This window comes from Fusarium odoratissimum, assembly GCF_000260195.1.
Source record: "Fusarium odoratissimum NRRL 54006 unplaced genomic scaffold supercont1.50, whole genome shotgun sequence".
NCBI lineage: Eukaryota > Fungi > Ascomycota > Sordariomycetes > Hypocreales > Nectriaceae > Fusarium > Fusarium odoratissimum.
Window position 1 is genome coordinate 171,847 of NW_022158730.1, and position 27,037 is coordinate 198,883.

The 27,037-nt window shown below is 48.2% G+C and overlaps 13 protein-coding genes across 13 annotated transcripts; 7 read left to right on the plus strand and 6 right to left on the minus strand.

The window, feature by feature from the left end:
• Window positions 1-222: 222 nt before the first annotated feature.
• Window positions 223-3,207, plus strand: FOIG_15313 (uncharacterized protein; the record flags this gene model as incomplete). The annotated part of the gene is made up of 1 exon (XM_031216668.1): window positions 223-3,207. The coding sequence occupies one exon, from the start codon at window positions 223-225 to the stop codon at window positions 3,073-3,075; it is 2,853 nt and encodes a 950-aa protein (XP_031053652.1). The 3' UTR covers window positions 3,076-3,207.
• A 96-nt stretch (window positions 3,208-3,303) lies between these two features.
• FOIG_15314 (uncharacterized protein) lies at window positions 3,304-4,155 on the minus strand (the record flags this gene model as incomplete). Its single annotated transcript, XM_031216669.1, has 2 exons — window positions 4,011-4,155; window positions 3,304-3,963 (listed from the first exon to the last, which is right to left on the minus strand). The coding sequence occupies exons 1-2, from the start codon at window positions 4,110-4,112 to the stop codon at window positions 3,304-3,306; spliced, it is 762 nt and encodes a 253-aa protein (XP_031053653.1). The 5' UTR covers window positions 4,113-4,155.
• A 2,046-nt stretch (window positions 4,156-6,201) lies between these two features.
• FOIG_15315 (uncharacterized protein) lies at window positions 6,202-7,337 on the plus strand. The gene has a single exon (XM_031216670.1). The coding sequence runs from the start codon at window positions 6,327-6,329 to the stop codon at window positions 7,263-7,265; it is 939 nt and encodes a 312-aa protein (XP_031053654.1). The 5' UTR covers window positions 6,202-6,326; the 3' UTR covers window positions 7,266-7,337.
• A 1,341-nt stretch (window positions 7,338-8,678) lies between these two features.
• FOIG_15316 (uncharacterized protein) lies at window positions 8,679-10,077 on the plus strand. Its single transcript, XM_031216671.1, has 2 exons — window positions 8,679-9,577; window positions 9,624-10,077. The coding sequence occupies exons 1-2, from the start codon at window positions 8,755-8,757 to the stop codon at window positions 9,995-9,997; spliced, it is 1,197 nt and encodes a 398-aa protein (XP_031053655.1). The 5' UTR covers window positions 8,679-8,754; the 3' UTR covers window positions 9,998-10,077.
• A 634-nt stretch (window positions 10,078-10,711) lies between these two features.
• Window positions 10,712-11,245, plus strand: FOIG_15317 (uncharacterized protein; the record flags this gene model as incomplete). Its single annotated transcript, XM_031216672.1, has 1 exon — window positions 10,712-11,245. One exon carries the CDS (start codon window positions 10,712-10,714, stop codon window positions 11,243-11,245), a length of 534 nt encoding a protein of 177 aa, XP_031053656.1.
• Window positions 11,246-11,397: 152 nt separating this feature from the next.
• Window positions 11,398-13,069, minus strand: FOIG_15318 (uncharacterized protein; the record flags this gene model as incomplete). Its single annotated transcript, XM_031216673.1, has 4 exons — window positions 11,398-11,796; window positions 11,850-12,278; window positions 12,329-12,552; window positions 12,601-13,069. 4 exons carry the CDS (start codon window positions 13,067-13,069, stop codon window positions 11,398-11,400), a joined length of 1,521 nt encoding a protein of 506 aa, XP_031053657.1.
• Window positions 13,070-13,585: 516 nt separating this feature from the next.
• Window positions 13,586-15,208, minus strand: FOIG_15319 (uncharacterized protein; the record flags this gene model as incomplete). Its single annotated transcript, XM_031216674.1, has 2 exons — window positions 13,695-15,208; window positions 13,586-13,642 (listed from the first exon to the last, which is right to left on the minus strand). The coding sequence occupies exons 1-2, from the start codon at window positions 15,045-15,047 to the stop codon at window positions 13,586-13,588; spliced, it is 1,410 nt and encodes a 469-aa protein (XP_031053658.1). The 5' UTR covers window positions 15,048-15,208.
• A 671-nt stretch (window positions 15,209-15,879) lies between these two features.
• FOIG_15320 (amidohydrolase ytcJ-like) lies at window positions 15,880-17,721 on the plus strand. The gene is made up of 2 exons (XM_031216675.1): window positions 15,880-16,592; window positions 16,649-17,721. The coding sequence occupies exons 1-2, from the start codon at window positions 16,016-16,018 to the stop codon at window positions 17,677-17,679; spliced, it is 1,608 nt and encodes a 535-aa protein (XP_031053659.1). The 5' UTR covers window positions 15,880-16,015; the 3' UTR covers window positions 17,680-17,721.
• Window positions 17,722-17,727: 6 nt separating this feature from the next.
• On the minus strand, window positions 17,728-19,305 carry FOIG_15321 (uncharacterized protein). Its single transcript, XM_031216676.1, has 3 exons — window positions 19,097-19,305; window positions 18,668-19,043; window positions 17,728-18,616 (listed from the first exon to the last, which is right to left on the minus strand). Exons 1-3 carry the CDS (start codon window positions 19,245-19,247, stop codon window positions 17,869-17,871), a joined length of 1,275 nt encoding a protein of 424 aa, XP_031053660.1. The 5' UTR covers window positions 19,248-19,305; the 3' UTR covers window positions 17,728-17,868.
• An 879-nt stretch (window positions 19,306-20,184) lies between these two features.
• FOIG_15322 (uncharacterized protein) lies at window positions 20,185-21,902 on the minus strand (the record flags this gene model as incomplete). The annotated part of the gene is made up of 5 exons (XM_031216677.1): window positions 20,185-20,603; window positions 20,649-20,984; window positions 21,032-21,586; window positions 21,632-21,751; window positions 21,806-21,902. 5 exons carry the CDS (start codon window positions 21,900-21,902, stop codon window positions 20,185-20,187), a joined length of 1,527 nt encoding a protein of 508 aa, XP_031053661.1.
• A 786-nt stretch (window positions 21,903-22,688) lies between these two features.
• FOIG_15323 (uncharacterized protein) lies at window positions 22,689-24,831 on the plus strand (the record flags this gene model as incomplete). The annotated part of the gene is made up of 4 exons (XM_031216678.1): window positions 22,689-23,165; window positions 23,211-23,606; window positions 23,658-24,313; window positions 24,363-24,831. The coding sequence occupies exons 1-4, from the start codon at window positions 22,749-22,751 to the stop codon at window positions 24,829-24,831; spliced, it is 1,938 nt and encodes a 645-aa protein (XP_031053662.1). The 5' UTR covers window positions 22,689-22,748.
• A 312-nt stretch (window positions 24,832-25,143) lies between these two features.
• Window positions 25,144-25,854, plus strand: FOIG_15324 (uncharacterized protein; the record flags this gene model as incomplete). The annotated part of the gene is made up of 1 exon (XM_031216679.1): window positions 25,144-25,854. The coding sequence occupies one exon, from the start codon at window positions 25,144-25,146 to the stop codon at window positions 25,852-25,854; it is 711 nt and encodes a 236-aa protein (XP_031053663.1).
• Window positions 25,855-25,965: 111 nt separating this feature from the next.
• Window positions 25,966-26,684, minus strand: FOIG_15325 (uncharacterized protein). Its single transcript, XM_031216680.1, has 3 exons — window positions 26,336-26,684; window positions 26,204-26,289; window positions 25,966-26,156 (listed from the first exon to the last, which is right to left on the minus strand). Exons 1-3 carry the CDS (start codon window positions 26,496-26,498, stop codon window positions 26,109-26,111), a joined length of 297 nt encoding a protein of 98 aa, XP_031053664.1. The 5' UTR covers window positions 26,499-26,684; the 3' UTR covers window positions 25,966-26,108.
• Between the last annotated feature and the right edge of the window lie 353 nt (window positions 26,685-27,037).

Consider the following 27,037-nt stretch of genomic DNA (forward strand, 5'->3'; position numbering starts at 1 on the left):
TGATTATTGTATTTGAACTTTATTTGGCCATGTCTCCATTGGCAAACATACAAATAAACAAACAAACATTATAAATGGGTGATGCGTAACTGTGTCACGCCAACACGTGACCCCGGCAACGTGATTTGAGCCTCCAAGCTTTGTTTCGTGTCCCCTCAGTAGGGTCAATCATCGTTACAACACTCTCACTCTGTGCGAACTGCGGCCGTCCCGTACGTGACGATGGTGTCGCAGAACCTTTATCTCTCTTACAAGAGAGACACAAAATACTTGTTGTATTGGATGATCAACGTGTCCAATCGTCTCCACAGATCCACTGATGGAGAAACTCAATTGGCCGCCTCTGTCAACACGACAGGTCATACCACAGTCAGTGGCCTGATTTCTATGTCGACACTCATTTCGCAGCACAATGAGCCTGTACCGAATGTCATTTACCGGCTTTTCGGATCCATCATCCAGGCGAGATCTTTCGTTAGCACTACGTTTCAGGAGCTTATGGGGCCTGATTCGGACGAGGAACTCAAGCGAAGTAACGAAAGTCACCGACATTTCATAAACACTCTTCGCAGTGCCTTCAAGATCCTCGGCGGCGAAGAATGGGAAAAGACGAACGCTACGACCAACGATGATACCGAGGACGTTGAACAGATCCTGTTCGCCAACAAGTTCCAAGAATTGAGTGTCGACAAAGAAGGAGAGTCGAGCGACGAAGAGGATGATTTCTCTCAACCACAATCACCAGTCGCTGCACGAAAGGTCTCGCGAAGGCCAAAGGGCAAAGGCAAAAAGGCAAGGAAATACAAGAAGCCAAAGAAGGGCAAGAAACAAGACACGAAAGATCCCGCGACCGACGAAATACCAATTGAGAGCATTCGAATTATCGAGGACAATGGCAAGGTCGGTCTTGTTACAGATTATCTACTCGCAGTCTACTCAACTGTCAAAGAATGGGCCGACCTTCGTGCTTACACTCAAACTCTCTGGAAAGAGGTTGCATACGAAGGTCTCAACAGCGCCGTCGCAGGAGCTGTAAGCAATTTGGCAATCTCCATGGTCAAGCGCACCAACGCGGCTATCTTCGTCGACTTTCCGGGTCACGACACGTACGAAACCATCATGAACACCATCACTCGAGGAAACATGCATAGAGCACAGGGGAAGTTCAGGCTTGCTCTTTTCGCACTAGGCCCGGATGGTGAACAGCAAAGCCAGAAGGAGACAGCCGTCGACATCAAGGAGCAATTTCTCATTCACGCGTATCAGGACTTGAGGGACTTTGTTCTTGACTTTCAGGCCAATCGTACCGGCAAGCCGACAAAGGCCATGCAGGCAAAGATCTCCAAATGGGATCCAAATTTCAATTTGGAACGGGCTACGAATGAGGAGCGAGTCAACTGGCGCCGCTGCTATACCATAAAATGGCTCTACGATCTTGTTAATGTATTCTCATCTATTGTGGTTCAGAGAAACACGGTCAGAGGAGAAAAGCATGTCTACGAGAACGTGGACTGGTCTGCGAACGGTCCCTGGGGCGTCCACCGAGTCCTCTTCGGCCTGAACGAATTCGCAGGCGATATCACCAACATGGCTATGAAGAAGCCCGGAACCGACATCACCAAGATAATTTATCCGCACCACGTTTTCCAGATGCAGTGCATCGTCGATTCGTTTACTGTTTCTCGCGGTTGGTCGTTGAGTGCTCTGCACGGTCATATGCTTGAACCACCAGCAAAGAAAGGTCGTGCCAGACGAGATGTCGACCTCTTTCTTGATCGACAGAACAAGCGCGTGTTTGCTGGGTACTGTCAGACTGTCGATTTACTCAAACAGATTCTGGAGAAAGACGGAAAGATGGCTCAGCATAAAGACTTTTTTGAGATCATAAAGATCGCTCAGCTTGATTTCGTCGACTTTCTTGGGGAGCACAAGTACATGACTGGTCTCGATACCATACCACCATCGCGCTTTGCAGATCACAATGCGAATGGTCTGCAAGAGTATTCGCCGTTCCTTTGTGGGGTTGGGCTTGAAGAAGGTCTTGAGATCGCTTACAGACTTGGCATGTTCCTCTGGGAACGTATGCCTGAGCCAACGCTGATGATCCATCTTCACAATGCTGTTGTACAAAAGGGGTTTCTCTTGCGACCTGTCGGACTGTGTGCTACACTAGAGGATCTGTTCAAGCATACGTTCTTCGCACAGGGTCGCAAGCCGAAATCGGGTTTTGTGGATGCTCTGCTCGCCAGTGTTGGACAGCCGGGGTCGAGACAGGCGCAGGCGCAGAGACAGGCGATTCGGTATAGAAGAAGGTATGCCGAGACCGTTCATCAGCTTTTTGACCTGGAGATCAACCAAATTTTCAAGAGGAACTCCATGCTCACCACTTGTCGTCGGGCGGGTTGGAATCTCGAGGCCATTCCTGATGAGGAGCTTCAATTTGGCAGCATGCTGTTCTTCGAGCGACTGAGTAGAGCAAAGCACGTGAGCGAAAAGGAGCTCGAGGACACAGTCCTTGTTCGGAAGGCGAGAGCAGTTGGAATGACCGATAAGGAGATTATTGACGCAACAAGAAAACTCTCTTCCGTTGCGAATAATACGCTGGAGGTACCAGATGAAGTCTTGGACAAATACGCACCAGAAGGCTTTCAGTTACCTCCATCAGCTGGATCAGAAACCCTTGACGGCCGCGATATTCTCGAACTGGCTAAATTCGACATTCTCTCCGACGTAGCGGGAATCGCGCCAGTTTCGAGCCTTAACTATCTCGGCGTCACCTGCTGGCTCCTCATCACTTTTGGGCGTATTGAGGAGCGCCTGAAAGAAGCCGGAAACCCTGTGTACTTTGAGGCATATGAAGGATCTGGGCCTTGGAAGTCAGAGAAGAGAGTTGCTCTCGCGTTACTCGCGCTGAAGGGAGACAATGAGGAGTGTTTAAGAATTGTTGCTGATACATTGAATGAAGCTCGTTCTGGATTCATGGATTTTATCTACTGGGAGGATCTGGAGACGGAGCCGAGAGAGAGAGAAGCAAATGTGGATCCTAGTCTTGGTAATGAGTGCACTGTTATGTGAATGGGGTTTGGGCCTGTTGGGGAATAAGAGTAATGATTCGGTCTTCGTATGCTAGGCTAGAAGTTTTGGTCTTTAGAAAGAAAGAAAGTCCTAGCCCAAAGAAAAAGATGCACTAATCAAGGTTATTCACAGTCCTAGCGTCCTTTTCCATGCATTTTGAAGCCCTATGTACACCTCCAGTATTGAAACCTTCCAGCTTGGATGGCATGCTGAGATGTTCAAATGAACTCAAGCCGAGATCGCGATATCAGCACAAGTCAAGTAAACCTGAGGAGTCTGGAACGCATTCCACTTGAACGACAAAAGAGTGTGGTTTGAGACATAGTCTGGGATCTTGATCTTGCCAGACACAGTATACCCACCAGCAATAGACGTATAGCACGAGTTAATCGGTGCATTGTCAACACCACGACATCCCTTTCCATCTGAGTTACCATCGAAAGACTTGCATGTGAACCAATCGTTGCGGTGACATGGCTGATCAGCAGAACAGTCAGGACTGTAACCGCACTCCTGACCATTAACATCAGTGCAGGGAAGAAGACCTTCTTCGAAACAATCTTCAGCAGCTTGCTTCTCAGCCTCGGTGGGGATGTAGTTTGGGTCGAGAAACTTGTCGACGATGTCTTGGTCTTGACAAATACGGTAGGCGTACATGCCTCCATGGTCACCGTTGTTGTCAACGCACCACTGGACGTCGACAACTTGGCCAGGCTTGTAGGTGGCGATGGGTTCTTTGCCCCAGTTGGCACCGGGCTGGTTGTAGTCGACGCTGACTCGGGCGTTGTAGCCGCATGGGCCAGATCGTCCGACTTTGGCGGCGTCGAGGTCTGGCCAGGCGGTGACGGGCTCTAGGATGGTGCACTCGGGGCATGTATCTGGGCCGGCCTGTCACCTGTTAGCTAGGCTTTTAAAGAAAGGATGGGGCTTGTTACTTCAGCGTTGAGACCGGTTCGGCTCATGGGTTTACTGAGGTAGCCGTGTCCGTACACGAGGGTGCACATGGAGGCAAGTTGAAGAGCTTGAAGGGTGAACATATTGATAGCTTTTAGATCTTGAAATCTTGGTCGTAGGGGCTTGTTCAAAGGTGTCGAAACTGTTGACTATCTGGAGACTCTCAGTGCTTCTTATACACATTCTTACCCCTGTTCCCCATAAACCTCTTGTCGCAGGTGAGGAAGATCTTTTCCATTTTCCTTCGTTCCGAATGTTTTGCCTGATCATAAGATTCATTTCACGTTTCTGAAGCTATCTCGGTCATAGCCATCACCCTCGGCCGTTAAGCGGAACATTGACTTCTTAGAGGAGGGTTGTTCCACCTATAGTCTCACCTGAATCCATGCTATTTGGTGTACTGGATTCCCCCCCATTTACGTCACATAGCTAACTGAGTAATTATCTATAAACAGCTCGGCGCTTCTCGCAGGCCTGAAATAAGACATGCAGGTATCGTGATCGTAAAACTCACGAGTTATTAGTGGAGAGGAAGAAAATGTTCTTTCTAGTGACTGACGAAGGGTTGCATCGATCGCTCACGGGCCGAATGTATGCATAATAAGGACAAATGCCAAGACTAGGTTGCATAAACTCATCGATTGTGACCGTTTTGGGGTCGTCGGACCTGAACATCAGGCGGAGACTCCGCCTAAACCTGGGGATTTCGGAGACTTTCCGCTACCCCAGTATGATCTGCCTAACCCATGATCAAACTTCCGTGAGTGTTTAATGCGAAGACCCGGACACCCAACGAGAGAAGTTAATGAAGCCGAGCCGTCCAAGTAGTTATGAATATTCCCGATACGAAATGCAGACTCCTACGCCTCATCATAGCGCAAATAGCCTCGTATAAGATTGCCAACGACATATCTCCCAAACCGTAATTAACTATAGACTCAAGAGACACTAGAGCATTTAAGAAATTCTCCAGGACTCTATGCACCACGGCTCCTACCGAATACCCCGCGTTCTTTGTCGATCACCATTGGGCGGCGACATGTCGGTCACTCTTCAATATTCGGCCCTCAGTCGGTGATCTAACCTTATGTGATCATTTAGAGTTGTCTGATCTACCTAGAATAGTAGCTCGTTTGAAACAGCTAGGAAATACCATAGGGGTCGGATAATTCATACTAAGGTTGCTGTCTAAAGACGTTGCGGTGACCGTCCATGAAGTGGCTGCTTTGTCAGACCATACGAAGAATTATCGTAGCGATATGCAGAGCTTTTCCCGTCCTTGATATTTCTTTCAAACGATCACCAGATATTGACCTAAGCCATTCACTCACGGGCCCTACTTTATTTTTATTGCCTTGGTTAAATCACAGTTCCCCGGTGCATTGCCTTTCTTCTAAAGTATGACAGTGCCTCACCAACCTTATAGACAGTAAAGGGAGTCCGACGAATGCAGTCACTATTCTTCTCCTGACTTAGACATCAGCAAACCTCTGCACTCATTTCGTCTGCTGAATGTCTCCGAGTCCGTAATCTCAAACGGACTTCTGAGGCCTCCGCAACGCCATGGAGAAGGAACGCCATGATAAATGTCTTATACAGTGAAACTATCGGTATGGAATAGCCTTGCCATGAGTTTCCACATACAAATTGATTCACTTATACTAATACTTGTTGCAGATGACCTCATCAGAAGTGCCGAACTCGCGCAATGAAGGACAGCGATGCACCTTGAACGCCGCGTGATATTTTATGCCCAAGCCAACCGTCACATTTCACAGCACACTGGTCCCCGATTGATTGCCAACGGGCACATCGTTTATCGGGTCGTCGCGGTCCAAATAGACTTTGAGTAAGTACCTCTCGTCTTCGAGGAACAGAAGGAGCGCATGCGAAACCCACGTGTCGTCACCAAATCAGGAAATTACGCCAAATGGGTAGTTTTTCCACGAGGTTTGAATTTCCTCAGTCACAAAATCAAGCGGTGAATCAATTGTGCCCATAACAGGGTCCTAAAAGTCTTTGACGCTGCCAAGTCTTGGTGTTGAGGCAGGGTTTAACTTGGCGGACTTATGACATCATTGACAAGGCTCAGGCGATTGCCACTCTGCCCAGCCAAAAGACGAGCGACACGTACAAAAGAAAAGTAGCTCTTCCAAGGAAACCCTTGACATTCTGAAACACATCCTAGAACCTTAAAAGATATGTTTCAAACCTGATTTTCCAGCTGTCAATCACGTATTAAAACGCTCTCCTTTGAATGAGGGTTTCACGACATACGAGACTCTCTTATACCCAAAATGCGCCAATCAACTTTGTACCCATTTTTATGCCTTTGGGGGCTTGCTGAGAGCATTGACCTCTCTTCAAAACGAGGACTTGCATACCATGGAGATGACCACAAATCAGATAATGAGCTCCTGATCTCAAATAATTCTGAGATCGCATGGTATTATACCTGGTCGCTCTGGCCAAACGGTCAAATCGGGAGTTCCTTACCTTTTGTGCCATTGATTCACGGTCTCGACGATGCATCAGATTCTGAGCTCGAGTCGCGACTAAATGGGCTTCCCGAATCATCAACCCATCTTCTTGCCTTCAACGAGCCGGATGGTGAAACAGACAGCGGCGGAAGCGCGATATCTGCAAAGGATGCAGCACGCGCTTACATAGAGCACATCGTCCCTCTAAGAAAAGCAAAGCGCAAGTGGTCAATCAGCCATCCCAGCGTTACCGGCTCACCACGCGGTCTTGAATGGCTACGCGACTTTAATGAATCCTGCTACGACGTTGACGACGATGGTTGTCCGACAGATTTCGTCGCTGTGCATTGGTACGGCGACGCAGGTGGTCTTAAAAATTGGCTCGGAAGTTTACGCGAGTTTTACAACGAGACAGCGCCTGACGCACGGTTCTGGATCACGGAAATGGCCCTCCCGCAAGAGGATGACGACGCGACGCTGGCTATGATGAATGAGAGTCTTCCATATCTTGACGATAACGATGATGTGCAGGCTTATGCATGGTTTGGAGCATTTAGAAAAGATGATGCGAATGAGTGGACTGGAGACAGCGTGTCGCTGTTTGATGATGATGGGGGTTTGACTAAGTTGGGTGCGGAGTATTTGGGTGGTGAAGAGAAGGGTTTTGAGGAGGGAATGTCGGCGGGCAGCTTCCAGGCGCCTTCGCTGGGTATCATGCTGGCCATGATCCTTATGTCACTAGTTTATTTGTGGTGATGTTAGACGAGTATATGATAGACGATAGATAGTGATACCATTTATGAAATTGCATTGAGTATTATGAGAAGCCGCATCGGTCACCTTTTCGCGTGAACTTTACTCTCTAAATTCGCATGCAGATGTGGATCTACTTTCGCCCAGAACAGGAGAGATCGGAGCGTGAAGCAACTCCGAGTGGTGGAGGCACATATCCCGTCCCCACATTCTTGTCTGAATTAAAAGAGAAGATTCAGTTCGAAGACTTTCTTAGTTCTTTGCGGTGAGACTTCAAATCGTAATTCACAAATTCCCTCTCTCATGAGATGGTCTGGTCTGTCAATACAAGATTATTCAGTTAACTACTAGAACATCTTCGCACGAGGGAAAGATTGCGGGGCGATGCTAGATCAGATTTAGAAATCACCAAGTTCATCCAACTCTTGTGAAAGAAGCTTATCACCTGCTGCTGAGACTTACAGTGATGGAAGCTACCCTGTATAACCGTCGAAGCGAATCAGCCGATGTGAGACATAAGTAGACCGTTGGATGTCCCCCTTCCCATCCAAGTTCGTCCCAACAAGATGGAACCCAATCGTTCAACACCAATCTTCGTCCGATGGCCCCAGAGCCACGTTTTCATGCCCTCTTGAAGTCACTAAGCCTTTGTTCCTGAACTTAGGCCGCCGTGCCCATACAGACGATCTTACTTTGCATGTCTCATGGATGATCATCACAAGCTCATAGGTAGTATCACGAAATGCAACATGGAATTCTGCACGTTGGACTCTAGGGTATCATTACGAGAGAGAATGACGTCAGACCTCTCATAAGTTCCCAGACCCTTGCAATATTATTTCCCCAACCTCGTTCAGTTCCCCGACTTTTCAGATTCATAATCTTTACAAATATGTACACTTCAATTGAATCCATTCAGCCTGTAAAGTATAGCCAGGTCGGTTATTCTACCACATAAATTACATCTCTCGAGCTTCAACTAGCTTGTCAACTGATTGGAGGGGATGTGAAGCTTCACTCGTCGCATAACTACCGCTTACCACCAGCCTTGTCTCGGCCAATCCCTCGGCGGGATACGGCTGTTGAACACTGTAGAAATCCCATGAACTTGCAAACAGCCTGATTTCCCCCGCACGACGATCCCAATCCAGACTCGCACAACCATGTCAAGACAGAGTTCGCTAAGATTACCCGACCCAGGCGCACCAATTACACACCGGCGGAAAACCTGGGGAAGCTGCTTAGCTCCAAAACTACCCCAGGATCGCGGCTCAATGGCAAGTTCCTGGATGACGATGACAGCCGCACCAGTCATTGAACTTGAAAGCTCATCAGACGATCACCAAAAGAGACCCTGAGATCCTTCAATTGGAGAGGGGTTTCTTTGGTGGAAGTTTGTCCCGCGAGAAAACAGAGATCGTCGGTTTTCTATAAAGCCTGGGGTTTTCGCTCTTTCTTGCTGGGCCAGTCTCCACCTTGATCATCCGCAATCATGTTCTTCAAGGCTGTCGTTGCTGCTCTCATCCCACTGGCCCTTGCGACCAAAGGCAAGGGCCCCGACAAGGATGGCAAATACTGGATCAAGGGAGACGGCATTAAGGCCGCCTTCATTCCCTATGGCGCCTCCATCACCAATCTTCTGATCGACGACCAGTACGGTATTTCTCGAGATATCGTCGCTGGCTTCGATAATGCTACGCACTATAGCATTGACGAGTCTCACCCCCATCTCGGAGGTGTTCCCGGAAGATACGCCAACCGTATTCGCAACAGCACGTTCGAGATTGACGGAAAGAAGTATCACGTCACGCCCAACGACAACCCTACGCCTGAGTCACCCAAGGGCGCTGATACTCTCCACGGAGGACCCGATGGCTGGGACTACCGCAACTTTACTGTTGTGTCGTACACCGACTCCAGCATCACCTTCTCCATCGTTGATCCTGATGGCAAGGAGGGTTTCCCTGGAGAGGTTGTCTCCTACGTCACCTACACCCTGACCGGCATGGACTGGGATTTCAAGATTGTTGCTCTTGCAACCACCAAAAAGACCCCTATCATGCTTACCAGCCATACCTACTGGAACCTCGACGGCTTCTCTAACAACGAGACAAGCACCATTTCCAACCATACGCTTTACATGCCCTACGGTGGCCAGCGTGTTGCGACTGATAACATTCTCATCCCCACTGGTGATATCATTCCTAACAAGAAGGGATCTGTGAATGATTTCTGGAGCAAGCCCAAGATGATTGGTGACCAAGCCAACAACAAGGACTTGGAGAACAACTGCGGTTTCAACTGCACGGGATATGGTTAGTATTCATTCACACGATCTATAACATCGCTAACCAATCTCAGACACCTGCTACAGCGTCAACCGTCGCCAGCTCGGAAACTTTGACTGGCGAACTGAGGGCCCCGTGGCCACTATCTCTTCCGCCTGGTCTGGCATTCAGCTCGACATCTACACTGATCAGGACGCCTTCCAATTCTACAGCTGCACTCAGCAGAAGGGTACCATGCCTCTCAAGAAGACCCAGGGTCTCAAGGATAACAAGGACTTCCCCCGAATTATCCCCAAGTATGGATGCATGGTTGTTGAGGTTCAGGACTACATTGACGGCATCAACAACCCTGAGTGGCAGAGGCTTGAGAAGCAGCTCTATGAGCCTGGTGGCAACCCTTATGTTCTTCAGGCCAAGTACCGCTTCAGCCTGAAGGGCAAGCAGTAGATTTTAGATTCAGGGTTAGGTTGATGAAATAATTGATAATATTCGAAGGACTTCTTATTTGTCTAATGAAGCAACAATGGAAAATTGCTTGTTTCGTATTGTGATAGTCCGCAGTTCCGAATCCTGTCTATGTCAATATCCGTTATCAAGAAACCTGTAGTCGCGTTTGGACCAAGTTTCTGTGTTGGCGGTCCCAGTGTGGGTCCTCGACGCTGTAATCCTGTATTGTTTTTGGCTCAGTATTTCTTCCAGAAGCTTTTTCAGGCAGCCAAAGCAATCAGCAATGTCATATACGCGATAAGATCGTAATCCGGTTATAATGCTCCAGACAATATCTTCATTACGGATTTAGCAGAAAGAGGGAGATGAGCATTGGGGCGTTGTGGCTTGTACAGCTAACGGGAATGGCTAAAACGATTGAAACTATTGATTCTCGGACCCCGACCCAACGCTAGCCAGGCTGATATTCCCAGCCGTAGAAAAGTCGCTGCTAGTTTCGTGATGCTAAGAATAAAGAAATGGGTAACTGGGTGGAATCGTATGCAAATACAAGTAGGCCGCTTTGCCTCATCGCTTTTGTCGGTCTTCGTGCATCCTCCACTGTCCAAGTGCATCCGCAACAGTCACTCGTTTAGCTGCCGCGTTTACATCCACTCATTACTCATTAATTCTGTTCTTAATCATTAATTGCGGAAAGTCCACCACCAAGGCAAAATGGTTCATTACAAGTCTCTCTTCGTGGCTCTCGCCGCTGTCTCAACTGTCGCCGCCGGTCCTTGCAAGCCCAGCACCACCAGCGCTGGCCTGAGCACTACTGCAACCGTCCTCGAAGAGCCTACCAGCACCCAAACCTCCGCTATTGAAGAGACCACTACCACCACCGTTGATGAAACCACAGCCGCTGCCACTACTACGGCCCCTATCGAGGCTGCTCTCACTACCACCACTGTTGCCGCAGACACCACCACGACTACGGCTCCTTCTGGAGTCTGCGGTATAACTGGTTATTTCCTCCAGAACCAGGCACTGAACTATCTGAACAGTCCTGGAAAGAAGGACAACGTTAGGCAGTGCCTTGAGGCCTGTGCTGCTTATGCTGGCTGCGAGGTCGTTGCTTTCTACACCGACAGGGCCTTCGCCGACGACATCGGCAGGTGCGAGTTCTTCAGTGGTGAGCTTGTCACTGATGGGCAGGATACTTTCTACGAGTGGTCCGAGGTTAGCTGCCTGGATAGCTTGCAAGACTAGGTGGCGGATTCTGTGGCTTCTTTAGCCTTGACGACAGATGCGAATTGAGCATTTTGATTCGTTCAGGATATTGTTATTTCATAAAAACTAGCTTGAATGTATCAGATGATTTTATATGGTCACCTTAGCTCTAGTTCATTGTAATAGGTGGCTCATATCAGGAGAGCACAAATACCCATATCCTCCATCGATTGCCTCGCACTCCAAACCCTACTTGGGTCTCGCCGTCGTTGCTTCCAAGCATTTTGCATCACACTATACACCGTACCACAATTAGTAAATCCCGCCTCAGCATGATCCATTAGCTTCGTCAACAGGTCGTCGAAGTACTGCTCATTTGGGGGAAGCGCCATAGAACCTGCAACGCAAAGAGGCCATGGTGTTGCTCGTAGGGATATATGCGGAGGTAGGTTGTCTAATACTTCGACGACTCGCGATACTGCGCGGTGAGGGTCTGGTGATGTGATGTTGTGTTCTGAAGCGAGAGTGTAAAGATGGACGAGTGCTGCGGTTGCGAAGAGATGGGTTACGGAGCGGTTTGTCGGAGTCAACTTTTGGGCCGATTAGCAAACACTCACTCATAATCTTGTAAGCTGATACAGACCGTTGATCCATCATCTAATGCCGCGTCTATTCCATTATAAATGCGTTTATCTAGGTCATTAATGGCGATTTGTAAAGCCTCACTTTCCATTGTTATGGCCCTTGAATCCAGGGCCATCATATCACCAATTGCGATCATGATGCAGTTTGAGCAGCCCATAACTCTCGACATGTCGATATTGCCGGCGATTAGCCAATCGTGATATGGTAGCTTTGGTGCAGTCCCCGTAGCTAGAGGCGCTAGGACATCGATCCAGACCAGATTAGACAAAATGAACTTTTGCGCAGTATTCATGCCTCGCTGGAAGTCGAAATCTGGGCTCGAAGGATCGGAAGTGTCAAAGTCGAAGTCGGAGGATGCCAGGTTCTGGATCACGGATACGAGGGCGTTAAAGTGGGCTTGCCAGTTGTTTGTGCCTCCTTGGAAAACCTTCAGCAAGTCAGACGCCGAGAAGAATGAAAGTATGTGCTAGGTATTACCTCAAAAGAGATCAAGAACATACCGCCAGCCAGGAACTTGAGCCATTCCTCGATATTGTCGGCAGAAGCACCCACGTCTCGATGGCGGACGACATGCCGAAGTTCCTGCAGTGCTTTGGTATGGTACTGCAACAGTTCGTCTTCTTGATTCTCTGTATGATAGGGTGAGAAGGTATGTTGGTGAAAGGCGGAAAGAGTTAGGGCTGCGTTTCGAAGAGGTGCATCTACTTGGATGTTAGAAGAGAATAGCTGTGCGCGGGGGTGTTTCTTACTTCGTTCAAGGAGGAAAAAGAGCCAGCCTCTACCTCCCTGATCTGGCGCATCGACGTAGAAAGCATACTGAATCGGAAAGATGTAGTCGAGGTAATGAACAAGATACTGCGCCTCTCGAAAGATGGTGTTTGTAGTTGATGAACCGACTTGTGCTGGACTTTGAGTTATTTCGCCTTCGGGTCGAGAAGTGGCTTTGGCACGCGAAGCTTGTGCTGCTTGAGCTGTTGACCGAGCAAGCTGTCGATTCTGAATGGTCTTGACGCGTCGGAAATTCTCCTTGACTGCAACTTTGATCCGCCGAAGCTCTTCTTGCAATAGGCGATCATTGCTCATCCATTCTGGTGGATCGAGATCATATCCATGGCAGGTAATACTCCGGGTACTACACTCTTTGCATTCTGGGGATGACTCGTCACATCTTCTGTGTCGGATGCGACATGTCCAGCAGCCCCTGCGTCCTCGGGGCATGATCTGCTGTTGTGGATGTTGTCAAGCTCGGAATTGAGCATGCAAGGTGGGAAATCAAGCGAGGGCAGAAGAAGTGGATCGAGGGTGCTTTAATGATATTTTCAGTGGATTGACTAAGCCATTTCAGGGCCCTAGTTGCACTGAAGCGCTAAATCTAGTGGTGTTCAATCGGACAACCACGAAAGATAACGGGCTGGACCTTTCATAACAAATGACGGCGCGCTTTGCAATAACTACTCGAGCCTATTCCTGGGTAGACTGATAGCGATTTATGGCAGGTGATTGTATTTTCAGTGTAAGAAGTCAATGGAGTTCCGAATGTCGGAGGCCAGTAACTCCTGTTGGTCTAGGTGCTAAACCAAGGCCTGAAAGACGGAAGATTCGGTGGAATGATGCATATGGCTCTTATCTCGTACAAGTGAACCAATAAAGTTTATTTATTGACTACAGTAAGTTGCCCGTTATATAATGGACCCATGTACCAATCTCCGTACCCAAGAGTTCGAATGACAAAGCTTAAGCCACATTGCAGGAGAAAGGCCTGCCAACACTGCCTCCGCGGAATTTGGCAATCTGTGGTCATGTTAGTTAGCTTGGAATGTATATCATTGTTAGGCGCACTTACGATCTGGTCAATGCTGGCATATGTGCCGGCAATAAACACAAAGAAACCGACGACAAAGACAATGCAGTTGCAGGCAGCACGCTTGACATTGTGCTTATCATACCAATTGCCCTCCTTGAGAAGGAAGAACCACATGATGGGAGGGATCCAGAACGAGAAGCCCGAAATGAAGAGGGCCGCACAGATCCCCAGAAGCTCGGAGAAAAATGGGATGGCCTCTGCGATAACCCACGAAAGGAAGATCACAAAGGCAACGACGGCCAACCAAGTGATCCAGCCCTTGCGGGTATTGATGAACCGTGTAATAGAGTTTTTGTAAAGTCGACCGTGGATAAATCTGCAAGCGACCGTAGCGTTGATAGAGCCTGAGATATAGATGACGGGCAAGGCAATGCCGAACGCGACTTTCGACACTAACGGGCTGGCGGATAACAAGGCGGGGGACTGAACTTCCTGACCAACGAACGCATAGATTACTGATCCTGTAATTGTATACAGGACGATTTCGGTAAGGCCTAGAGTGACGATAGATTTCGTGAAATCGGCAGGCGTATGCATTTCGGACATGAAGGAAAATTGGGCTGCTGCGAACGCGTACGAGAACACGATGTTGGAGACCGCTGTGAGTGCCTGGGTGAAGCTAAGGTCGTCTTGTGGCCACGCTGACCAAGTGGAAGATGAAAAACCACCTGGGGCGTCTGACCTCTGGATACCAGTGGCGATCATAGTGATACCGATCGCAAGGATGATAGAGATAAAGTCAATGTAACCGAGGATCGCAATCTCAGTGAACGAAGGTGGGATCGCAAGTACCATAAGAATAACAGCAGAGATGACCCCAAAGGCGAGGGTACATACGCTGCTACCTGTAATCTTGACGAGCGCAATTGTGCCGGTCAAGCAGTGAGAACCAGTAGCCAGGATCAACAACCCCAAGAAGACAACAGCGAACAGCTTATCTCCAAAGCCTCCCATCAAAAGCCGACCAGCGTCGACATAATGATCAACATCAGGGTATTTAAGCTTGACAAGACCAACCATGTAACTAGCATACATAGCGATGAGCCCGATGCCAATGCAGGATATAACGCCAGCGACCATTCCGAGAGTAGCGAAAGCTCCAGGGAGACTGAGACTACCGAGGGCAATAGCCTGGACGATGAGGACGACGGTAAGGCGCTTCCAGCCTAGGCGATGGAAGTGAGCTGTGCCTTGGATGGTCTTTTCTTTTTCGAGGTCGGTTTGGAACATCTGGGCAGTGGCTTCGCTGAAGGATGCCTGACGGTGGATGCCATCTTGTTTTTCGCCCGCAACGATAACGTCGGAGTCGTTTGTGATTTTAGGATGGCTCATTGTGAAAGAACACAAAAGCTAGGAAGACAAATGGTTTGATGGGAAAAGAAGGTTGAAGAAGTTACCTGACCTGGGGAGGAAGATCCTATTATATCCTCGACAAGGCAATCTCGTACCGGGTATCCAATCCCTTGGACCGACAACCCCGTGGGGAAGAGTCTGAACGTGCGTGAGCTCCACGCGATAAGAGTTTTACGATCATCGTCAGTCATTAGACTCTGGGAATTGTCAGGCATGCTGACTGGTTGACCAATTCCCAGTTTGAGTGGGTTATCGAACAACCGAGTCTGGGCCCTTAAGCCATTGCTTTCCGACCCAGTGTTTAGCGAGTTATGATATGAAGGGCGGGATAGTTAGTGGATGCTTGCTGCTGTAGGGCGCAGTCTGAACGAATATCGGACATGATGCTCGAAGCGAGCTGTTGACTCTGGCTTGTATAAACCCAATGCATCACAAACTCAACAGTATAGATACGAATTCGTCAATGCATTCATGAACCAGACAATAATCCCTTATCTTCTTCATCTTCTATTAACTACCTGATATCTTGGGTAATGAATTGATATCCACCATCTCCATTTTGAAGAATCTGTTACTAATAATCTGCGACTTTAATTCCGCATTACGATCAGACACGCTCGGAAATGGGGAAACATTGGGGATTCGTTTTGGGGCCTGAGCGGGGAACTAACGTCCGAGTCAGTGCTCTAACTCTCTGGGAATGCTAATTGGATAAACGGCTGAGCCGAAGACTTTATTATGGGGCCATCAGAATTGCACACTGGGAAGGAAGCTCGGAATTCAGTTGGGGTGGAGCTGATCAGACGACTACGATAAAAGTTGATCTTGGAGATACAATTCTCAAACCCCAAACATCGCAACGTTTGTTAAGCTTCGTTTTTTCTTTTGATCTCACACCTCTCTTTTACTTGAGATATTGAACCGCCAGTCCTTGTTCCCAAGACACCATGGCAAAAACATTATTCGTCAACGGCCGGATCCTGTCCAAGACAGAGACAGGCCTCAACGGCAACGCCCATTTCTCAGATTGCATGCTCATCCAAGACGACAAAATTGTCGCGGTCGGGTCTCGTAATGAGATCTCCCAGACTCTAGGTTCAGACATTCACATTCGCAATCTTGATCAGCGCGTCGTTCTTCCCAGCTTCATCGATGGCCATATGCATCTCCTCCTACTCGGTCAATCGCTCCGAAAGCTCGACCTTTCAAGGTGTACTTCACTTGAGGACATCCGTTCATGTATCCGAAAATACGCTGCTGAAAACCCAGAGACACCAACTATCCTTTGCAAAGGATGGAGGCATTACATGACGCCGGGTGGAGTTACGGCAGCAATGCTAGATGATCTTGATCCACGACCTATTTTCATCGATGCAGGCTCTTTACACTCCTGCTGGTGCAATACCGCGGCTCTGGAGGAGCTTGAGGTTGATGGTATGCCAGATCCAGCTGGTGGCAAGATTTATCGTGATGCAGATGGAAAGCCATCCGGGCTTTTGGACGAGGGCGCCATGATGTCGATCAGTAAGTTCCACCAGACGAAATTGTCTATCGCACTAAAAGCTAATCGCAACGGACAGTTTGGCCTTTCCAAGCAAAGTCATCCCCCAAACATGAACGAATAGAGGCTATCCGCGCCGCCGTGAAGGAGTACAACGCAGCTGGCTACACTGGCGCAGTCGAAATGGCCATGGATGAGGAAGCATGGGATGCACTCGTTACTCTCAAAGAAACAGAACCCAATCTGTCACTGAGATTAGCAGCCCATTGGCTCATCAAACCAACCGCCAACCTGGAGCAAAACTCAAAACAAGTGCAGCGAGCCATCGAGCTGAGCAAGCAGTACAACTCGTCAACAAGTCCTGATCTTCGACTTGTTGGAATTAAGGTCATCACCGACGGTATTGTCGACGCATGTACTGCCTACCTCTCTGAGCCGTATGCCACTTCTGGATGCCCACCACCTATCTGGGAGCCTGAGTTCCTCGAACCCGTTGTCAAAGAGGCTGATGCTGGTGGCTTACAAGTTGCCTTGCATGCGATTGGCGACGGCGCCGTCAGAATGGCTATTGATGCTATTGAGAAGCACGCTACACCAGGTGGAAGGCATAGGATTGAGCACTTGGAGCTCGTTTCCCCAGAAGACGCTAAGAGGCTTGGAAAGCTTGGTCTAACAGCATCCATCCAGCCCATTCACGCAGACCCAACAGCATTGACAACATGGCCTGAACTCATTGGGGAGGAAAGATATAAAAGAGCATTTGCATACCGCGAGTTCGCTGATGCAGGTGCCTTGATGGCGATTGGTACTGATAGCCCTACATCACCATGGTCGCCTATGCATAATTTCCATGTCGCTATCAACAGGCAGTCCTCCAAGAACCCGGAGAATCCCAAGATAGTACACGAGCATTTTAGATTAGGTTTGTGTGAGACATTTGTCGCCGGTACAGAAGGTGCAGCGCGAAGTATTTTTGCTGAAGATCGTGTTGGAAGCTTGACACCTGGGAAACTGGCAGACTTTATTGTTGTTGACATGGAATGGGATCCGAAGACATTACTCAAGGCTGAGGTGAAGGAGACCTGGTTTGGAGGATCCCGGGTATTCTAAATAAATTTAAGATTATAAAAGATTATCAAGACTATGAATTCACAACTCAACAGTGGCATGTATAGGGTTGTCAATATTTGTAACTTATCCAATAAATTTGATTGTATTGGCAATGGTATTTCATCTGTTCAGCTTGCCTTGGGCAGTTTGTGCACATGAAGCTTACAGAACAGGTTCTCAGTCTAGAGATCAGACTATCAAAGACTTTTTATCCTTCAGCAATCTACTGCACAGGATCAAAATGCCTCCGATGAAAATAGTCAGCCCAGCCCAGACCCAAGCAGCCGTATACCCCATACTCCTTCGCAATGCCCCTCCAACAGGCGGACCGAATAACAGCGCGACAGACATGACCGAGAAGGCCATACCAAATCTTGTCCCGATTCTTCGAGGATCACTAGTTAGTCTGACAAAGATGGTCGGCTGAAGCGCGAAGAAGGACCCCGTGAAGAAGCCCTGGCTGATGACGGTAACAAGCAGTCGTGGAGTTGTAGTTGCTGAGATGAGACACAAGCTTGTCGTGGCAAGAAAGACTGCTGCACTAATAATAGTGTTCATAGGCCCGAGGCTCTGAGCGAGAAAAGCAGGGAGGATACGGCCAAAGATTGAGCTGCTGTTGAGAATAGCAAGCATATTCCCAGAGAGATCAGACGCAATGTTGTTGTCTAGGGCGTAGCTTTGTACGTAGACGAATGGTGTGTACATTCCCAAGAAGACAGAAAAACACCCAGCCACGAAAAGAACGTAAGGCCAGTCAGTGAAAGCTGTCTTGTCAAGAAGTTGCCTTCGTTGGGATGGTCCGTTGGGATTTGGCCCCGGTCGAAGCACGACGTTGGAAAACAGGAGCAGAGCCAACAGTAACAAAGCCATAGCCCTCGTTGCCCATGGCAAGCTTGTCTGTGCGTTGAGCTCCCGAATCATGATGGGGAGAAGAACACTGCGAATTGCGTCAGAGAGAGACCAATAGGGATGGATGCTCTTGACTTACCCTCCGAGTCCACTACCGCAAGCTGCAAGTCCGTTGACCAAGGGCAATTTTGTAGTGAACCATAGTGAAGTGATGGCAACACTCAAGATCGATAGACAACCGGCGCCAATGCCAATCATAAGGCCTTGAGTGAGAAGATACTGCCAATACTTTTGACTCAGGCTTTGAAGTACAGTGCCGGTGACAATGAAGGTAGACCCAACTGCCAGAAGGTGTCGAAAGTAACCAGAGTCATAAATTGGACCAACTATGAAGCCTGAGAATACCATCAGAAACGTCTGTAGAGAACCAATAACTGAGATCTGAAATGGCGTGTGAGTTGAAAGCTGATCTCGCTCATAGATGGTTTGGAAGCTTCCAAAGCTTGCTATGAGGCCTGCACCATTCTTTGTTAGTTCTTCTCCGATGCTTTTTGGTGATATTACTTACCCCAGGTGCAAAAGTAGAGGCAAAACGAGCCTGCGACTTGCAGCCACGCGAGCAAACCGCCATTTGGGATTGGCTTTGGCGATGTATCATCAACCGAGAAACTGCTCTCGACCAGAGGGTTATCATCGGTTCTGTCTTTCGTAGTGTCCATTGCTGGTCGAAGACATTGATGAAAGTCCTTGACTTACAAGCTGAACAGCATACCTATTGAAGGGAAGATAGACCGAAATACAACCGCCATGCTTATCAATCTCCATTTCTCTGACAATACTTTTGCTAGGATAACCCATTCTTGGACTTTTCCCGCTTTCCTATTTTGGTGATAGACCTCGGCACTTCTCCCCACAGTGGATCTCGATGAAAAAGATAAAACTCAACATCAGCAGATCAAGGCGCCATGTCTGTGCCACTCCTGAACGGGTACTATCTAGTCAGTCCGAGTATTTGTAATAATCACATGAAGAAAGAATATTTATCCCACTTATCAAAATCGCGTTTTGACCACGAATTCCTTGGCCAACAACCTGGACTCTGGAACCTTTGCATAATTTTTGCATGTCATTCTTCCAACTTGGTGAAACATCCGAGGGCTACCTAGCTAGGAAGGTGGTAAATAATTTTTCCTGCTCTCAATTAAGCAACCCGGGGGATACCGCGACTAAGGCGGTGATGCGGCGAAGCAGGCAAGATTGAGTTCATGTGGGATTAGTGCCGGCATGGCATGATGCAGGCACTGCCAAGAATGGTAATTCCTTACGATAGGACCTTGCAGACAGGATATCACTGTAGATCCTTGACGGAGATAGTGATTTCGGTGATGAGGATGTTGGGGGCTTTAACAAAGGTACGTTGGGGGCTGAGAAATTGATCACATCAGATCACAGACTAGATTGAGACAGAAAATAGAGTCCGAAGTTCGAAAATGCTGTTTAAGTCAAAATTGGAGTACATCGAGAAGAGAGTTAATGAAGAGGAAAATTTCATCAAATGTCACGAGCTGTAAATAGAATTGAGCGTGATGCAGTGCAAAGTCTAGTATTTTGAACAGTAAAAACAAATAATTTACAACCAATATCTACCCTAAAACCTTATCGAGACTTTACAAAGTAGGAATCCAAGTATCCTTTCCAGGCCTCGTCCTCGAAAGTGCCAACATATCCGACATACATATCCGGCCGAACAATCGCAATAGCCGAGTCCTCGTTCTTGGCCCAATCAGCAGTGAAATTCTTGTCTCCATCCCTGTTTTGGTGACATCCCATATGGCCATTAGTCGACCCATTGGGCAGAATAGTGTAAACGGGAGCCGAGACGGAGATCGCCGGAAGTCGTCTTCCGATAGCCAGGACGATGAAATCTCCATAAGAGACGTTTTCATAGAGTCGCGACGTTTTACCGGAAGATCCAGTTATCACCACATCGGGACAGCGATATCCAGGTTTCCAGATGTCAAGTTCCGTACCCTGGATCAGTGGAGTGGCAAACTCGCTGTAGTTGACACCCATGCCTTGCTACGTTAGTTGGTGATATGTAACTCTGATGGCGAACGCACCTGTGATAAAGCCGGCATTTCGTTCGATTGTGGAGACATATTTCTTGGCTGTGTGTATGGTGTCCCTGACTAGTGCTGCAGCCACTCCGATGACTTGAGCGGCGGTGGATCTCCGCTCGATGTCGTAGCTGCGAAGAATATCGTCTCTTGCTTCGGGAGTAAGGTTGGATGGGCGTGCGAGTGCTGAGAGACGCCAGGCCAAAGCGAAAGCATCGGAGACACCTGTGTTTAAGCCTTGGCCGCCGTTGACGGAATGAACGTGAGCAGCATCTCCGGCCAAGATGATTCTTCCATGACCTTCCTTGGAGATAAAGGTACCAGCAAGCCGTTCCTTGACTGAGACCTGATTAGTATGCGAGAAATAACACTTTCGGGAGACATACCATGAAATGTGCTGAACCATTCCGTTTTCGTAAATTCCACTCGATATGGTGCTAGATGTTCTCTGATAGACTGCTCAGCCAGCTGCTGCGTGATCTCACCCTTAAGAAGAACATAGAATCGAGACATTTCTCGTTCTCTTGGGATCCACGCAACCCGAGACTCTCCATCAAGCTCGAACGTGATGATCTCAGGACAGACAGGGAAATCAGTGTCCAAGAAGGTATCAAGAACTGCCCAAGTCATCTCCGGCTTGGTACCAGTGAAACTGATACCTAGCGTGTTTCTGACAAAGGATCGTGCACCATCAGCCCCAACAGCATATTTGCTGCGGACCTTTCGACCTGAGCTTGTCATGACGGTGACAGAATCGTCTTCTTCAGCAATGCTGATAACGTGCTCGTTGTAGCTTACTGCATCGCCGAGACGATTGCGCATCACCTGTTCAACGACAGGCTGTCCGATCATAAGGAAGTTCTTGTGAAAGGCATGCTCGATACCAACCCACCAAGCATTCTGGCGAGACTTGAAATCGCCCTCTTTGAAAGTAGAGCTCGCTGTTGTTGTTAGACTATGTCTTTGGAGTTTCTAGGTCTGCTTACTGTTGCATTTGAGGCCATCAGGCAAAAGCTCATCGAGGATGCCAGCAACCTCGAAGTACTGCTGAGTTCGAGCGTTGAGTGCATCAGCACGACCGAGCTCTAGACTACAAGGCTTCTCATCTGTAAATCTGTTAGACTCGCTTCTCAATCAACTCAGAGTCTAGTGCAGCTTACCCAGGACTCGGACTGAGATGCCCAATGGTTGAAGGAGAAGGGCAACAAAGAGTCCAGTAGGACCGCCACCAACGATAGTAACATCAACTTTCTCCATGATTTTGAATGTCTGCGAATAACTTCGATTTCAAAGTTTAAGTTTTGGAGTTCTTGATATTACAGTTCTATGTAATTGGCGGGAAAGGCCCAGATAAATCACCAAAGTCCTATCTTACACGAGCTCTCCATCGACCTACCTAACTCGGCTTGATCAAACCACCTCAGCAAGTCAAGGATAAATTTTTGAGATGTCTCATCTGAATAACCATATCCTAGCTTGTTACACCATCACAAAGGCCCGAGAATCATTCAACGCCGGGGAACTTTAAACTTGGCCGGGTGGGATAACAACCGAACGGGATAGCCGCGCGGGATGCCGATCATCTCCACGGACCGTCCCCTTGCGAAAATCCAAGTTTTTAGCCCCAACCCGACTAGCATTTCATCAATACGGAAATACAATGACGAAAAGTGTGGCTTGGCTTCCAGATTGATACCTTCTACTCTAGGATTTCACATCCGTGCAAGTTGACAGGGGGGGTTTGGACAATTTTATGAGCTTCCTGATGAAGCGATTTTGTGTCATGCCTTTTTCTCGGATTAGGCGATGTGTGACGAGGGTAATTGTTTTGCCACGCAATTGGGTGGTTGTACGATGGCCCACTGCTGAGACGACTCGGTGTTTTTCGCAAATTGTCTTAGTAAAACGAAAATGGGACTATGGAGGGATGGATGAGTTGGGAGTATGTAACTTGTAGCTCACATGTTGATAGCAGATAGTAGACTGCAAGATTTATATCCTCTTATCTCCCTGACTATATCCTTCATCTGGTCAAGTTTAACATTCAACTTCATTTACATACCAACAAACACTCATCAAGCGATCATAATCTTTCATTTTACCATGGCTGTATCCAGTCTTCGTCCCGTGATTCCCTTCCCTTTTGGGACTGCCGCTCACAATGTTTCTGCTGAACCATTGACCACCGCTGTCGATAGGGCGGCTCTTGAGACATCAAGCAAAATCCTTGATATCATCGGAAGATATCGCATGAAACAAGACGACAACCTCTACTCACATTCCGACGAGTCAACTCTCAAATTCATCGCTCTCATCTACACGCACGTCAAGGCTGGTAAGCCAGTCCCTATGTGCCTACCAGCTTTCCCTTTCAAGTCACCAAACTCGACATCAAAGACTTTGGGAAAGCTCCCTGATAAGGGTGAAGAGATTGCTCTTGCTCACCTGAGCGGACTTTGCAGTGCTATTGGTGATGTATATGCGCCAGGTGCCAAACTTACTATCATTTCCGATGGATTAGTATATAATGGCAGGTTCACATGACAAAACTTTCAAAGAACCTAGCTAACGAAGACAGACCTGCTTGGTGTCCCAGATAGAGATGTCTGGGCATACGGCGAGACTCTTCGCTCGATGGCAGCTGAGAAGGAATTTCACAACATCTCCTTCGCACGACTTCGTGATCTTGTTGAGATCGATCTACCAAAAGACCTCGAGGAGATGACCTATGTTGCCAACGCATCAAACTTTCGACGTGCACTTCTCAACACCTTCAGCAAGCCCGGATGGAGTTGGGACGAAGTCCGCCAATCAGATGACCAGTGCATGACTTACCGCGGATACATCAAGTTTCTTCAAACAGATCTGGAAACAGTGTATCCGGTTGATGAGAACCGCAGCAAGTCAAAGTATAAGAGAGGAATTGAGTACATTGCGAAGCAAATGATGGCTCGTGGTGATGTAAGTGGCAAACTCTCCTGATTCAGAGCAAGTCGTGTACTGACTTTGCAGGCCTTTGCCAATGCTGTTCGACAAAAGTATCCTGACCATGTTCGGCTGTCAATCCATCCCTCAACTGGGGCTGTCAAGCTTTCCATCAGCCTTTTGCCTACCGAGCAACTCTACACCACGCCCTGGCATTGCAGCGTGGCTTACAGACTAGACGGTACCATCAGAACAGGGATGCGATCTGAGTTTGACAACGATGAGAGTCTCGAACTGGTCTACGACAACGGAAGACCTTCGCATTATCGCGAGAAGTCGCCTCTGCTATCGTGGGCAGAAGACAAGGGAGGCATTGCCATCGACCCGATGTACCCCGCTGGTCTGATAATTCGTCCTGCAAATGGAGCTGGCTCCCTTACACTTGACGACATCGACACGAAGAAAGTTCGCGCCTTGTCAGAGATCAACTCGCCCGTTGTTCTCAAAGGATTTGTCAAGAAGCCGAATCGCGACCGCTTCATTGATTTCAGCCACCGTTTCGGAACACCCTTACCTTGGAAATTCGGCCTGTTGCTTGAAGTCAAGGACCGAGGGCAAGATGCTCGAGGCCTGAACAACGTTCTATCTGCAGAGCCTATGCCATTCCACTACGATGGTCTGTTCAAGGTCGTCAAGCAGACAGATGAGAATGGAAATGAAAAGACAGTCTCGACTCCACCTCAGTAAGTGCGATTTTGAAGAATAGGATCCAATAACTGACCGTATGATTAGATTCCAGCTCTTCCAGGGCGCTACATCCTCACCTAGAGATACCGGTTTCACCCTTTTCTCTTCATCAACTCTATTCTTCAAGTACCTCCCATCATGGTTGAAGCAGGACATCTCCAACCTCACCTGGAGTGTGTCTACATCAGCATTCGACAACACCGTCCTGAGAGGCCTGCCTCTAGCTATTGATCATCCTACGACCGGCAAGCCATGTCTTCGATACCACGAGCCTTGGCCTCAGTCCAAGACACGATTTGATGCTTCGGATGTTACGATTGACGGACTTGAGGTTACTGAGAGTGCTGCTATCTGCGAAACCATCGACTCGGTTCTTTATGATCGTCGGGTTGCGCTGTACTATGCTTGGGATAAGGGCGATATTCTGGTCAGCGATAACATCTTGATGATGCATACCAGGAGTGATTTCACTGCGGGGATTGATCGTGAGCTGTGGAGAATTCACTTTGACTAGTGTACTGCTATTATTTGGGTAGCAGATTTGAGTATGTTTCATTGTGGGTTTGAAGGTTTCATATAGATTATTTCTGCAATAGATTGCTTCTGATACTTAAAGCCCATTGGTCCACGCCTTGACTACTATACCTTATCTCAGAGTGCATTGTGTCTAGTTACGGATTCGTCCCGGGAATCCCGTCCGGAGATATCTCGGTCGGCATCCACTTCCGACTCGGATAGACTACCGACCAAACCTTATGACATGCTATAATAAGGATGGGATCGCAGGGTAGCCCTGTTCATGATAAACTCAATGTCCTCAATTATCATGGTCGAAGTCAAGCAATACCATCTCCTGCCAACGGATCTTATTCCGAACTCACCAAGACCGCTTCTGCACTACAAGAATGTCTTAGCCAGGCGCCCTAATAGCTCCAAGTGCGACCCCGCCGAGGTCTGGAACATGTTTACCAAGAACGGATGGGACGTCCAGTGGATATTTCGATACCCAAACACGCAATTGTCACATTTTCACTCTGAGGCTCACGAATGCATGGCTGTTCTCTCGGGTACTGCAACAATCCGCTTTGGAGTCGGTGATACGTCCGAGGACCTCCAAGAAAATACATACGGATCAGCTTGGGAAAAAGGCGGGATTGTGTTGGAGGCCGAGGCAGGAGACGTCTTTGTCATTCCAGCTGGCGTAGCGCACAAGACACACAACACCAAGCCGGCAGCCGAGTTCAAGCTACTGTCACCAGGCGTTGGACATGGCATTGAGGCCGATGACCCGAAGAAAGCGTTGTCCGAGATTAAGCTGGATGGATATACTATGATGGGGGCGTATAACGGCGGTGAATGGGATTTCGTGAAGAGTGGAGGAGACTATGGCAAGTCATGGACGGTTCCTAAGCCGAAGATGGATCCTGTGTTTGGAGAGGCAGAAGAGGGACTTGTTAAGACTTGGCCAGGAGGGGATACCAAGGTTGATTTGGAAATTGTTCAAGTGGAGAACAGAGAGTACAAGTCAAAGATGTAACTCATCGGCTCTTCCAATGGTGGCACGGGATTAGTTACAAAACACCACCCTCGTAGCATTAGAGTCTCCATGCTCATAGGTCAGGGACGTCACCAGGCAGGAAAAGGCGGACAGTTTGAGCTAAAGTTGATTCACTAAGTATGTATGAACATAATAGAAAAGGAAACGATCCAGTCACTCTCGACACTAGTCATATCATAATCCATCTATCTCGTATTCGCATATTGAATTAGAAAGGGAGTAGCCATCATCCCTTAGTCCTGGACACCAGTAGGAGTGTTGCAGAGGATGCCTTGGTCAAGCTGCAATGGTCAGTAATGAGTCAAGTAAGTTGATAGGTCAGGCTTACAATAGGCAGGACACAGCATCGAGCTCGCTGGCCAATGGCGGAGCAAACAGCACTGAAGTCAGTGGCGTTGGCAGGGGTGGAGGGAGCTATCTATGTTAGACTGAGCCTTGCTGAGGACATGCTTGAACTTACGGTTTCCGCAGTCGAGGTCGGCAACTCCAAGGACATCAGTAGCACAGCATTGGGAAGTGCCGTAGAGACCAGAGCAAGGGATATAAGCCTGGCGCTTCTCCTCAGTGGGGAGAGCAGAGACGGCAGTAGCCAGGAGGGTCACGATAGCGAGTGAGAACTGCATGATGAATTGAGTGAATGAGTAGATGCTAGAATGATATGAAGCTTGGGAATGTGGATGCAGATTTCAAACTGATTCTCCAACAATCCCCATATTTATACAAAATCCAAAGTATAGATCCCATAAATCATTAAGATCATCGTCAGTAAACTAAATAGCCTCAACGTCATTATCTTACAACAAATCTCCAATGAATACCACGTTTAAAGCCGTCGACGTTTCCGATGGCGATATCCCTGGCCTATATCACCTATATATTGACTTGAAACCTGTTGTAGCGTTACAACGGCCGGGCGGCTTACAGCTCTGCAGGGATCCAACGCATAAACGTGTCGCGACGATCGCTCGATCAATTGGCCATGCTGATTCGCTGGACCGTCGGAGGAAACACTCAAAGGAATAGCCGACTGCCGAAACGATCACACCAACCATTAACCGTTAATTTTAGAAGGCTAATTTGAGGCGAATTTGGAAACAAGTTGGTTGCTGGGCCGATGTCATGACCTGTTAGGAGAAAGTAATTGGTCGGGTTGGTTCCTGTG

Bases quoted from the DNA above. Each gene is read 5' to 3' on its own strand.
- FOIG_15315 (XM_031216670.1), top strand. From the start codon at position 6,327: ATGCGCCAATCAACTTTGTACCCATTTTTATGCCTTTGGGGGCTTGCT.
- FOIG_15316 (XM_031216671.1), top strand. From the start codon at position 8,755: ATGTTCTTCAAGGCTGTCGTTGCTGCTCTCATCCCACTGGCCCTTGCG. The intron at 9,578-9,623 runs GTTAGTATTCAT...AACCAATCTCAG, and splicing joins TTTCAACTGCACGGGATATG to ACACCTGCTACAGCGTCAAC.
- FOIG_15320 (XM_031216675.1), top strand. From the start codon at position 16,016: ATGGCAAAAACATTATTCGTCAACGGCCGGATCCTGTCCAAGACAGAG. The intron at 16,593-16,648 runs GTAAGTTCCACC...CGCAACGGACAG, and splicing joins GGGCGCCATGATGTCGATCA to TTTGGCCTTTCCAAGCAAAG.
- FOIG_15321 (XM_031216676.1), bottom strand. From the start codon at position 19,247: ATGGACACTACGAAAGACAGAACCGATGATAACCCTCTGGTCGAGAGC. The intron at 19,044-19,096 runs GTAAGTAATATC...AGAATGGTGCAG, and splicing joins CCTCTACTTTTGCACCTGGG to GCCTCATAGCAAGCTTTGGA. The intron at 18,617-18,667 runs GTAAGTCAAGAG...CGCAATTCGCAG, and splicing joins TGCGGTAGTGGACTCGGAGG to TGTTCTTCTCCCCATCATGA.
- FOIG_15325 (XM_031216680.1), bottom strand. From the start codon at position 26,498: ATGCAGTTCTCACTCGCTATCGTGACCCTCCTGGCTACTGCCGTCTCT. The intron at 26,290-26,335 runs GTAAGTTCAAGC...TAACATAGATAG, and splicing joins CGACCTCGACTGCGGAAACC to CTCCCTCCACCCCTGCCAAC. The intron at 26,157-26,203 runs GTAAGCCTGACC...TGACCATTGCAG, and splicing joins GATGCTGTGTCCTGCCTATT to CTTGACCAAGGCATCCTCTG.